We start from the raw sequence: 12,404 nt of genomic DNA, 5'->3' as shown, positions 1-12,404 counted from the left end.
CCTGACTAAAACATCCCTTTTCCCCCCAGATCCCCAGGAATCCTCGCCGCCGTCCCTCTGGCAGCCGGAGGAGCCCCAGGGCGGGGTCCCCGGGAGCCTCCCCGAGCCCCGCCCGGCTGAGTCAGGCTCGGCACAACGCCCCGAGTCAGCACTTCCCCAAAAAAAAACCAGCTCCGGCCGGTCTGGGAGCGCCCGAGCCCCATCCCGGGGAGCGGGACCCGCCGGGACCTGCAGCCCTGGCTCCGGGACCGGCAGCCCTGGCTCCGGGACCTGGGAATGTGCCGCTCACAGCGCCGGGAGAGACGCGGGAACAGGGAGGGGACGGGAGCTGAGCCGGGCTTGGGGCAGCGATGAGACCCCGGGACACTTGAACCCGGCCTAAGGCAGGCCCGGCCTTCCCTTCTCCCTGTGGAAACGGGGGCGGTTGGACACGGGAATCGCCCCCCCCGGGAAGGGTTTGATGTTCCCGAGGGCGGGGGAGATCCCTGATTCCAGAGGGAAGCCTCAGGAGAGCAGAGCTCAGGCACGAGAGTCATCCCGGGAATATCTGGGTTGATTCCCAAAGCTCCAGCCCCTGATTTTCAAGGTCAGGTGAGATCCCAACTTCCAGCTTCCACAGTAAACCCTCAGGAGCTCAAACACAACAGCCAGGAGTTATCCCGGGAATATCTGGGTTGATTCCCAAGTCTCATCCACAGTTGTTCCAGGTCAGGTGAGATTCCTATTCCAGGTCCAGTGATATTCCTGCTTCCACAGTAAATCCTCAGGAGCTCCAATGCAAGGGCCAGGAATTATCCCAGGAATATCTGATTTGATTCCCAAGCCTATTCCAGGTCAGGTGAGAGGCCTAATTCCAGCCTCAATCCTGAGGGAAAAGCTCTAGACACAAGGGCCAGGGTTATCCCAGGAATCTCTGGTTTCATTCCCAGGCCTCATCCCCAGCTATTCCAGGTGACATTCCAACTTCCAGCCTCGATCCTCATGGGAGAAGAGTCCACGAACACAAAGCCCAGCAGGAATGTTTGATTCCCAAATCTCATCCCCCCTCCAAGCCCAGGAGATGCTCCAGGAATCTTGGATTTGCTTCCCGGGTCTCATCCAGTCTCTCTCCTTTCCTTCCTCCCTCCTCTCCAGAGCAGCTCCAAGGCTCCCAAATCCCGGGGGATCCCCGTTCCCTCTCCCTGAGCCTTTCCCCCTCATTCCTGACACATTCCCAAGCTCCCAGGTGCAGCACCTCTGCTCTCCTGGCTTTTCCATGGAAACCTGGATACCTTTTCCATGAAAACCTGGGTCCCTCTTCCATGGAAACCTGGATCCTTTTCCCTTAAAACGTGGGTACCTTGTCCAAGGAAACCTGGATCCCTTATCCATGAAAACCTGGATCCCTCTTCCATTAAAACCTGGATCCCTTTTCCATGTAAACCTTGATCCCTTTTCCATGTAAACCTCAATCCCTCTTCCATTAAAACCTGGATCCCTTTTCCATGTAAACCTGGATCCCTTTTCCATGAAAACCTGGGGACCTTTTCCACTCGCCCTGAGCGCTGTCCTGGAAAAAGCCACACTGGAATTCCCGCAGATGGGATGAGACCAGGTGGAAAAGGGGCTTTCCCAGGCCATGATCCTGTGCCTTGATCCAAGGAAAAGGTTCTCCACAGCTGGGATCCACAGGGCAAACCAAAAGCAGCTCTCAGGGATTCATCCCGAGGAACAGCTGTGGGAATTCTGAGGAAAAGCTGCGTCAGGAGGGAGTGAAAACTCCACCGTGTGAAGTTTTATCCCAAATAAATCCTTTGGGATCTGCCCTAATTATCCACAGGAACACCAGGAACCAGCTGGGAACATCCAGCCACAGATCCTGGTGACCCCAGCAAATCATTCCCCGGAAAAAAAGCCACCCCACATCCCTGAAAATCCCCTCACAACTCCCAAATCCCTGATAATTCCCTTCTTTCCATGGAAGTGCCATGGAGAAAGGGGGTGGATGTTCTCCTGGGTGGTCCTGGGACAGCCCATCCCCTTCCCTGCACCCCTGGGTGGGATGTTCCAGAGTTCTGGACGTCCAGATTAATAAAGACATGGGAAAATTCCTCCATGGAAAGGGTTTTCCAGGCCTGGCCCAGCTGCCCAGGGCAGGGGTGGAATCCCCATCCCTGGAATTGTCCCCAAAACACAGGGATGTGGCACCTGGGGACATGTGGTGACCACAGGGGTTGGTGGTTGGACTTGAAGACCTTGAAGGTGTTTTCCAAGCTGAACAATTCCAGGATTCCCTGCTCTGAGGGGACACAAGGACTGGCTGGATTCAAGGAGCTTTTTCCATGAAACTTTTGACCTCTTGTCTTTCCTCACCCAAGAAAGGATCTCACCAGGAATTCTGCCCCAAAATGCCCCCCAGGGATCCCTTCCCTCCCAGCAGCCGCTTCCCAGGGGAGTTTTTCCCACCATTCCCCACAGAATCCTGGAATGGGTTGGGTGGGAAGGGGCATTAAACCCCATCCTATTCCACCTTTCCATGGGCAGGGACACCTCCCACCATCCCGGGGGATCCAGCCTGGCCTTGGACACTCCCAGGGATCCAGGGACAGCCACAGATTCTCTGGGAAATCCATTCCAGGGCCTCCCCACCCTCCCAGCCAGGAATTCCTTCCCAAATCCCCCCTGAATCCCCCCTTTCCCAGTGGGAAGCCATTCCCTGTGTCTGTCCCTCCAGCCCTTGTCCCCAGTCCCTCTCCAGCTCTCCTGGAGCCCCTTCAGGCCCTGGAAGGGGCTCCAAGCTCTCCCTGGATCCTTCCCTTCTCCAGGGGAACATTCCCAGCTCTCCCAGCCCGGCTCCAGAGCAGAGGGGCTCTGGAATTGTGGGATCAGGCTGGGAGTGCTTGGACCGGGATGTTCCAGGGGGAATGGAGATGAAAGGCCCCGGAGCCGGAGCCGCCCGTTCCCTCCCCTGTTCCCTCCCTTTGATCCCTCGGGAGGAGCCCCGGGAGCGCCTTTGATGTGTCATCCCGGGCCTGTTGGGGCAGGAACGCTCCGGGATTCGGGAACAAACTGCAGCTCAGCAGCTTCCACAGGCTGGGACTGACCCCAGGAAAGAGCGGAGCAGGGGCAGCAAGGACAGCGGGGGGACCCTCCCGGGCCTCAGATCCAACAGTCCCCGCTCTTTACACGGAAAAGATCCAGCAAATCCCTGGTTTTTACATGGAAAACAAGCCTCAGATCCAGCAAATCCCTGTTTCTCACATGGAAAACAGGCTTCAGATCCAGAAAATCCCTGTCCCTCACATGGAAAACAGGCCTCAGATCCAACAATCCCTGTTCTTTATATGGAAAACAGGCCTCAGATCCAGCAAATCCCTGTTCTTTACATGGAAAACAGGCCTCAGATCCAACAAATCCCTGTTCCTTACATGGAAAACAGGCCTCAGATCCAACAAATCCCTGTTCTTTACATGGAAAACAGGCCTCATATCCAGCAAATTCCCGTTCCTCACATGGAAAACAGGTCCCAGATCCAACAATCCCTGTTCTTTACATGGAAAACAGGCTCCAGATCCAAAAAATCCCTGTTCCTCACATGGAAATGATCCAGCAATCCCTGTTCCTCACATGGAAAAGATCCAACAAATCCCTGTTTTTTTACATGGAAAAGATCCAGCAAATCCCTGTTCTTTACATGGAAAACAGGTCCCAGATCCAACAATCCCTGTCCCTCACATGGAAAACAGGCCTCAGATCCAAGAGATCCCTGTCCCTCACATGGAAAACACAGGAATTCCAAACCACCGCTCATCCAGGATGAATTCTCATGGAATCCTGGAGGATTCCAGCCCAGGAATGGAGCAGGTCTGCAGGGCCAGGTGGGATCTTTTATTCCCACCACATCCCACTTGGATGGAGGGGGTTTAACCCCTTCTCCAAAGGAACCCTGGATGGGATCCCTCCTCCCTTCCCTCCCTGGACTGCAGGGAAGGAGTTCAGGCAGCTCTGAACTGGGAAAACCTTCTCATTCCCAGTAAAACCCGCTCCGGGGAGGGTCCGAGGAAGGAGCGGCCTCGTTCCACATCAGGATAAAATTCCAGGGAGCTGGTAAGGAACATTTTATGGACCTGGCTGAGCCGGGATTGTCTGGGCAGAGCAGGTAAGGGCTGGGGTTTATATTCCCTGTGAGCTGATCCCCAGCCTGGGTGTTCATTCCCAGCTTTCTCCAGACCCTCCGGAGCCCAGACCTGAGGGAACCAGGGAACTCCAAATTAATGAACTCCGGGCAAGTCAATAAGGAATTAATTAACTCCAAGGAACTTGATAGGAAATGAGGGGAAAGATTATGTCCATAATGGGATTTTCGTGCCAAGGGGGAAAACAAACCTGCCCAGGGGAATCCAGGGGGAAAACTGGAGCATCTGCAAGGAAATGCCGAGGGCTGGAGGGGCCCAAGGGCTGGAGAAGCTTCCACGTGGGATTTATCCATCCCTCGGCTTCTCCAGCGCGTCCAGAGAGACTGAAACGAAGCCTTGGAGACTCCAGGAGACCATTCCCAGCTGGAAGTGAAACCTGAGGGTCCGTGGCCAAGCCACGTCCAGTTCCAGAAGCAACAGGAAGGGAGGAAAGGAAGGGAAAAGTCAAACCTTTGGATCCCCCCTGGGAGCCAAACATTCCTGGATTGGAACAGGACGGGACAGGAGCTGCCTTCAGCTCGTGGAATCCTGGAATGGGTTGGGTTGGAGGGACCTTAAAGATCGTCCCATTCCCACCTTTCCATAGGAAGGGACACCTCCCATTATCCCAGGGGGATCCAACCTGGCCTTGGACACTTCCAGGGATCCAGGGGCATCCTCTGGGAAATCCATTCCAGGGTCTCCCCCTCCTCCCAGCCAGGAATTCCTTCCCAATATCCCATCTCTCCCTGCCCTCTGGCACTGGGATTTGGAGCCGGATTTGTGGCAAAATCCAAAGGATTTGGCTGTTCCAAAGCCACCCCGAGGGAATTTGGGAGGAATTTGGAGTGGGATGGAATGTTATCAGCAATTCCAAAGTCCAGGGGGGAGAGATAAGAAACCCCGGGGCAGTTACAGCCACACCAGCGTGGAAAAGGCTGGAAAACCAGGAATTACAAACCCCAATCCACACTTTTCCCTGAGGAGCAGCCAAGGAGAATCCCGTGGGAGGATCCTGGGGGAGATTCCCAGGAAATGAGGATCATAAAGCAGGGTCTGCTTGAAGGAAAAACTCATTCCAGCCACAGACATTCCAGCCAAGTGCAGGGACACCTCCAACAATTTGGGCTGCACATTCCAGCCAGTTCTTCCCGGGATTTGTCCCAGGGAAGCACAAAAATCCCAAGAGGAAAACGAAACGGGGGAAACTCCCCCCCCCTTTAACCGGGAGCGCCGGGAAGGGCGGGTTGGGATGGGAGAGATTCCAAAGGAAACGGCCCCAAATATTGACCCAGGGCAGGAGGAACATTCCAAGGGCGCGGATTCCACGAGGCTCCAGCGCCACCGGGTGGGGAAGAGCGGCCGAGCAGCGGGAAAAGGGAGGAAAAGTGGGATGAGCCACGCCTGGAGCCGGCGGAGCTTCCCGAGGGATCTTCCCGAGGGATCACTGGGATGGCAGGGGAGGGGCTCCGTTCCCACAGGGATTAACCGGCTCTGGGAGCTGCTTTTATGGGAAGGATCTCCGAGTTTTCCTTTCTCAGTGCCCCTGAACACATGGATTCATGGAATGGGTTGGGTGGGAAGGGACCTTAAAGCTCATCCCATTCCATCCCTGCCCTGGGCAGGGGCACCTCCCGCCATCCCAGGCTGCTCCAACCTGGCCTTGGACACTTCCAGGGATGGGAAATCCTCTGGGAAATCCATTCCAGGGCCTCCCCACCCTCCCAGCCAGGAATTCCTTCCCCAAATCCCATCTCAATCTCCCTTTTCCAGTGGGAAGCCATTCCCCCTTGTCCCATCCCTCCTTGTCCAAAGTCCCTCCCCAGCTCTCGGAGCCCCCAGGGAAGGAAAACAACCTTTAAAGAGTCACTTCCAACCCAAACTGTTCCATGATCCCATGGAAATAAACAGGTGGGAATACAGGGAAAGCTGCTCAAACCTGGAATAATAGAGGGAAAACCATGGAATCATGGAATGGTTGGGTGGGAAGGGACATTAAATCCCATCCCATCCCACCTTTCCATGGGCAGGGACACCTCCCACCATCCCAGGGGGATCCAACCTGGCCTTGGACACTCTCAGGGATCCAGGGGCAGCCACAGTTTCTCTGGGAATTCCATCCCAGGGCCTCCCCACCCTCCCAGCCAGGAATTCCTTCCCAATATCCCCCCTAAATCCCCCCTTTCCCGGTGGGAAGCCATTCCCTGTGTCTGTCCCTCCATCCCTTGTCCCCAGTCCCTCTCCAGCTCTCCTGGAGCCCCTTTGGGTCTGGAAGTGGCTCCGAGCTCTCCCTGGATCCTTCCCTTCTCTTCTCCATCCCTTTGCTTTTCCCTCCCCTCCTCTCCCCCGGCAGGAGGAAACAAGGAAGTTCCAGGAAGGACAAAGGAAGGTAATTCCCGGTTTTTCTGGGCTCTCCTGGGCGGGAACAGCGAGACACGAGCTCCTCCTGGAGGTGCCTCCTTCCCTTCCCTCCTCTGGAATGGAGCTCACCTGGGACAGGGCTCGGCACATTCCCGGGCTCCCTCTGGAGCAGGGAATGCTGGAGGTCCAACAAACCCCCAGCTCAGTTCCCTGGGAATGCTCAGCTGCTGAAAATATCAGGAATAAAAAGCAGGATTCGAGCGTTCGGGATAAAACTCTCGGTTGGTTTTACTCCAAGGGCGCCATTCCCAAAAGGACTCCCGGGGATGGAGGAGCCCCATGTCCCGGGAATGCTGAGTCCAGGGGAGGGATTGTCCAAACCCAGGTCCTGGGGGAAGCTCTGGGTGGATTTTGGGAACAGGCTCCTCATCCAGAGGGAGCTCAGGCACTGGAACAGCTCCCCAGGGAAGTGCTCCCAGGAAGCCACAGCTCAGGGACAAAGCTCCCGGGAGTTGGGATTTTTGGGATTAGTGGGAATTTTGGGATTGTCCTGGGCCGGGAGTTGGACTCGATGACCCTTGTGGGTCCCCTCCCACTCAGGATATTCCATGATTTTGTGATCCCTCTGGCATTCCATGATTTTAGAGGTCAGGGGCTGTTTGGACAACAATCCTGGGCATCGGGATTTTGGGATCAGTGGGATTTTTGGGGTCATCCCAAAGCAGGAGTTGGGTTTGATCCCTGTGGTCCCCTTCCAGCTCGGGATATTCCATGATTTTAGAGGTCAGGGAGTGCTTGGACACTGGGATTTTGGGATTAGGGGGATTTTTGGGGTGTCCTGGGCCAGGAGTTGAATTTGATGATCCTTGTGTGTTCAGGAGTTGGGAATCAGGAATTCCTTGATTTTCCCTCTGACTCCCTGGATGTGGGAGGCCGTTCCAGAGTCCTTTCCCGGGTGGGTCTGAAGAGCAGGAAGCTCCTGTCCCTGTGGATGGAGTTGGGATTCAGGAATTCCTAGAATTCAGGAGTTGGGATTCAGGAATTTCCTTCCCGGGTGGATTCGAAGAGCAGGAGCTCCTGTCCCTGTGGATGTTCAGGGATTCAGGAATTCCTGGTGGATGTGAAGAGTAGGAGGCTCCTGTCCCTGTGGATGGCTCTCAGGAGTTGGGAATCAGGAATTCCAAGAGTTCAGGTAGTTGGGATTCAGGAGTTCCTCGATTCTCCCTCTGACTCCCCGGATCCAAGGGGTTGTTCCAGAGCCCTTTCCCGGCTGGATCTGAAGAGCAGGAGGCTCCTGTCCCTGTGGATGACCCTCAGGAGTTGGGAATCAGGAATTCCAAGAGTTCAGGTAGTTCGGAATCAGGAATTCCTAAAGTCCAGGAGTCGGGATTCAGGAATTCCCCGATTCTCCCTCCGACTCCCTGGACGCCAGGGGCCATTCCAGAGCCTCTTCCCAGTTGGATCTGAAGAGCAGGAAGCTCCTGTCCCTGTGGATGTTCAGGGATTCAGGAATTTCCTCCCTGGGTGGATCTAAAGAGCAGGAAGCTCCTGTCCCTGTGGATGTTCAGGGATTCAGGAATTCCTGGTGGATCTGAAGAGCAGAAGCTCCTGTCCCTGTGGATGACTCTCAGGAGCTGGGAATCAGGAATTCCTGGAATTCAGGAGTCAGGATTCGGGCCTTTCTTTCCCTTCAAATCCCCGGATCCGAGGGGCCGCTCCAGAGCCCCTTCCTGGCTGGATCTGAAGAGCAGGAGGCTCCTGTCCCTGTGGATGTTCAGGGATTCAGGAATTCCTGGTGGATCCAAAGAGCAGGAGCTCCTGTCCCTGTGGCTGACTCTCAGGAGTTGGGAATCAGGAATTCCTGGATTCTCCCTCCGACTCCCCGGCCCCGAGGGGCTGCTCCAGAGCCCCTTCCCGGCTGGATCTGAAGAGCAGGAGGCTCCTGTCCCTGTGGATGACCCTCAGGAGTTGGGAATCAGGAATTCCTAAAGTCCAGGAGTCGGGATCCAGGAATTCCTGGATTCTCCCTCCGACTCCCTGGATCCAAGGGGCCGCTCCGGAGCCCCTTCCCGGCTGGATCTGAAGAGCAGGAGGCTCCTGTCCCTGTGGATGACCCTCAGGAGCTGGCAATCAGGAATTCCTAGAGTTCAGGTAGTTGGGATTCAGGAATTCCTGGATTCTCCCTCCGACTCCCCGGCCCCGAGGGGCCGCTCCGGAGCCCCTTCCCGGCTGGACCTGAAGAGCAGGAGGCTCCTGTGCCAGTCGGTGCTCCCGAGGCAGCCCAGGCTCTCCATGGCGCATTCCCGGGTCAGGATCCGGCTGATCCCTCCCTCCACGTCCCCGCGGATCCCGAGGCTCCGGAAGTGCTCGAAGTCCGTCCTGCCCGCCCTGCGGAGCCGCCGCGCCGCCGCCCGGTAGCACTTCCAGGGCTGGGGCTCCAGGAGCAGGACGGAGCCCAGGGAAGCCAGGAAGGCCAGGAATTCCCGCAGGCCGCCGTCGCCGTGCCGGAGGTGGATCCACATGGTCACGGAGAGGCAGGAGACGAGGTCGAAGCGGGAGCGGCCGAACCGCTCCAGGTGGGAGCTCAGGAAGGGGCCCCTGGCGTCGGGATCCATGATGTCCAAGGGCACGAAGGACACGGATTCCGGGAAGGGGCTGCTCTGCCGGGCCCTCCGGATCAGCTCCGGGTCGATGTCGCAGCACAGCAGGTTCAGCTGCTTCCCGGCCGCCTCCGGATCCGGGCGGGAATCGCCCTCGCGCAGCCCCAGGAGGTGCCGGTACAGGGCCAGGCTGAGCTCCTGGAGGGAAATATCTGGGATTCAGGGAATGGCACGGGATAGCAGCACCACTCAGGGCTGCTCCTGCATGGAATTCCCAAGGAAAATCCCACCAGGGACCTTCCACTACCCTGGGGGATCCAACCTGGCCTTGGGCACTCCCAGGGATGGGGAATCTCCGGGAATTCCATCCCAGGAGGTGCCTGGACTGGGCCAGGCTGAGCTCCTGGGGGGAAATATCTGGGATTCAGGGAATGGCACGGGATAGCACTCATGGAATTCCCAAGGAAAACCACACCAGGGATCTCCCACTATCCCAGGGGGATCCAACCCGGCCTTGGATGGGGAAATCTCTGGGAATTCCATCCCAGGAGGTGCCGGTACAGGGCCAGGCTGAGCTCCTGGGGGGAAATATCTGGGATTCAGGGAATGGCACGGGATAACACTCATGGAGGGGCTGATCCTGCATGGAATTCCCAAGGAAAACCACACCAGGGACCTTCCATACACTGGGGGGATCCAACCTGGCCTTGGACACTCCCAGGGATGGGGAATCCTCTGGGAATTCCATCCCAGGAGGTGCCTGGACAGGGCCAGGCTGAGCTCCTGGGGGGAAACATCCGGGATTCAGGGAATGGCACGGGATAGCACTCATGGAATTCCCAAGGAAAATCCCACCAGGGACCTTCCATACACTGGGGGATCCAACCCGGCCTTGGACACTCCCAGGGATGGGGAATCTCCGGGAATTCCATCCCAGGAGGTGCCTGGACAGGGCCAGGCTGAGCTCCTGGGGGGAATATCCGGGATTCAGGGAATGGCACGGGATAGCACTCATGGAATTCCCAAGGAAAACCACACCAGGGATCTCCCACAGAGCACGGGGGTCTAACCCGGCCTTGGGCACTCCCAGGGATGGGGAATCTCCGGGAATTCCATCCCAGGAGGTGCCGGTACAGGGCCAGGCTGAGCTCCTGGGGGGAATATCTGGGATTCAGGGAATGGCACGGGATAGCAGCACCACTCAGGGCTGATCCTGCATGGAATTCCCAAGGAAAATCCCACCAGGGACCTTCCACTACCCTGGGGGATCCAACCTGGCCTTGGACACTCCCAGGGATGGGGAATCTCTGGGAATTCCATCCCAGGAGGTGCCGGTACAGGGCCAGGCTGAGCTCCTGGGGGGAATATCCGGGATTCAGGGAATGGCTGTCCCAGTGTATCCCAGTCTGTCCCAGTGTATCCCAGTCTGGCCCAGTGACCTCAATAACCCACACCAGTGCCTCCCAGTCTGCCCCAGTGTCTCCCAGTCTGCCCCAGTGTATCCCAGTGCTCCCAGTAACCGACACCAGCGTCTCCCAGTCTGTCCCAGTGTTCCCAGTAACTGACACCAGTGCCCCCCAGTCTGTCCCAGTGCCCCCCAGTCTGTCCCAGTGTTCCCAGTAACCGACACCAGTGTATCCCAGTCTGTCCCAGTGTATCCCAGTCCCCCAAACCAGTGCCTCCCAGTCTGTCCCAGTGTCTCCAGTACCCCACACCAGTACCCCCCAGTTTGTCCCAGTGCCCCTCAATCTGTCCCAGTATTCCCCAGTCTGTCCCAGTGTTCCCAGTAACCGACACCAGCGTCCCTCAGTCTCTCCCAGTATCCCTCAGTCTGTCCCAGTGTCCCCCAGTCTGCCCCACTGTATCCCAGTTGGTCCCAGTGTTCCCAGTAACCAACACCAGTAGCCCCCAGTCTGTCCCAGTGTTCCCAAAACCCCACACCAGTACCCCCCAGTCTGTCCCAGTGCCCCCCAGTCTGTCCCAGTGCTCCCAGTAACCGACACCAGTGTATCCCAGTCTGTCCCAGTGTTCCCAATACTCCACACCAGTACCCCCCNAGGGCAGTCGTTCCATTTCTGAGAGCTGCGCTGAGATCTCCTGTCCCACTCCCAAAATTCCATACGGACGAAGATTCCTCCCAGACCAAAGGTGCCACCACAGAAAGCTCTTGCTGACCATGGAGTGCCAGGAGTGGTGCACCAACTGAAACTCAAAATTTACAGACTTTCTTTCATGGGATAAAATGCTGTTGTTCGCTTGCAGGAATCCTGCGCTGAGATTGTCCGTCCAACTCCCAAAATTCCATAGAGACGAAGATTCCTCCCAGAGCAAAGGTGCCAGCACAGAAAGCTCTCGCTGCTTTTGGAGTCCCCAGGGTGGCCCCCCCGCTGCACCTGAGACGTGGAGCCTCAGGCCTTTCTTTCCCGGCTAAAAGAGCCGCTCTTTGCTTTCAAGATCCCATTTTTTGCCCAGTTTCCCAGCGCTGCTCCCGACACTAAACACGGACGGAGATTCCTCCCAGACGGAAGGCGGCAGGACAGGGAGCTTCTTTTCCCGGGAAAAGGGCTGCTGCTCCAGGCCTCGGTTCCAGCAGAGGGCAGAGGATCCCCGCGGATGGCATCGCGCCGCCCTTCTGGGAACAAGAGCGATGCTTTTGCACCGCTTCTGGATTATTTAGATTATTCAGATTATTTTTTTTTAACAGTGTTCCAATCCACCCCTCTCCCCCTTGATTTGGATTTTTTAGAAAAAATCTAAATCGGGAAAAGCGGCGGCTTCCCTTGGGTGTAAACGGGGAGGAGAAACAGAGGAGGACTTGAGAGAACGCGGCGCTGCCTGGGGAGGGCGTTCGTCCTCCTCACAACGGAGCTGGGAAGGGCCCCAGGAACCCGGGAGAGAGTTTAAAATGAAAGGGGAAATATGTTTTTATACAATATACGTATATAATATTCTGTATATACATAGTATATATTATAATAGTACATATAATATTATATATTATATACATAGTATACGTATATAAATATATGTAAATATATTTATATAATATATAATATATATTATATATATATATGTTTATATAATACATATTTATATATTTATATATTTATATGATATATGTATATATTCTATTATTTTATCATATATCATATATCATATATTATATATTATATATTGTATATTATATATTATATATTACATATTATATATTACATATTATATATTGTATATTATATATTATATATTTTATATTATACATTATATATTATATATTATATATTGTATATTA

At 55.4% G+C, this 12,404-nt stretch overlaps 1 protein-coding gene across 1 annotated transcript; it reads right to left on the bottom strand.

Moving 5' to 3' along the window:
* Positions 1-6,782: 6,782 nt before the first annotated feature.
* Positions 6,783-9,327, bottom strand: LOC108510037 (pre-miRNA 5'-monophosphate methyltransferase-like; the record flags this gene model as incomplete). Its single annotated transcript, XM_017839678.1, has 1 exon — positions 6,783-9,327. A coding segment is annotated over one exon (650 nt), but the record flags the coding sequence as incomplete, so codon positions are not given.
* Between the last annotated feature and the right edge of the window lie 3,077 nt (positions 9,328-12,404).

This window comes from Lepidothrix coronata, unplaced genomic scaffold (genome assembly GCF_001604755.1).
Source record: "Lepidothrix coronata isolate B3197 unplaced genomic scaffold, Lepidothrix_coronata-1.0 Scaffold452, whole genome shotgun sequence".
Lineage (NCBI taxonomy): Eukaryota > Metazoa > Chordata > Aves > Passeriformes > Pipridae > Lepidothrix > Lepidothrix coronata.
Note: the sequence above shows the minus strand (reverse complement) of the source record. Positions and strands in the feature narration are given on the sequence as shown.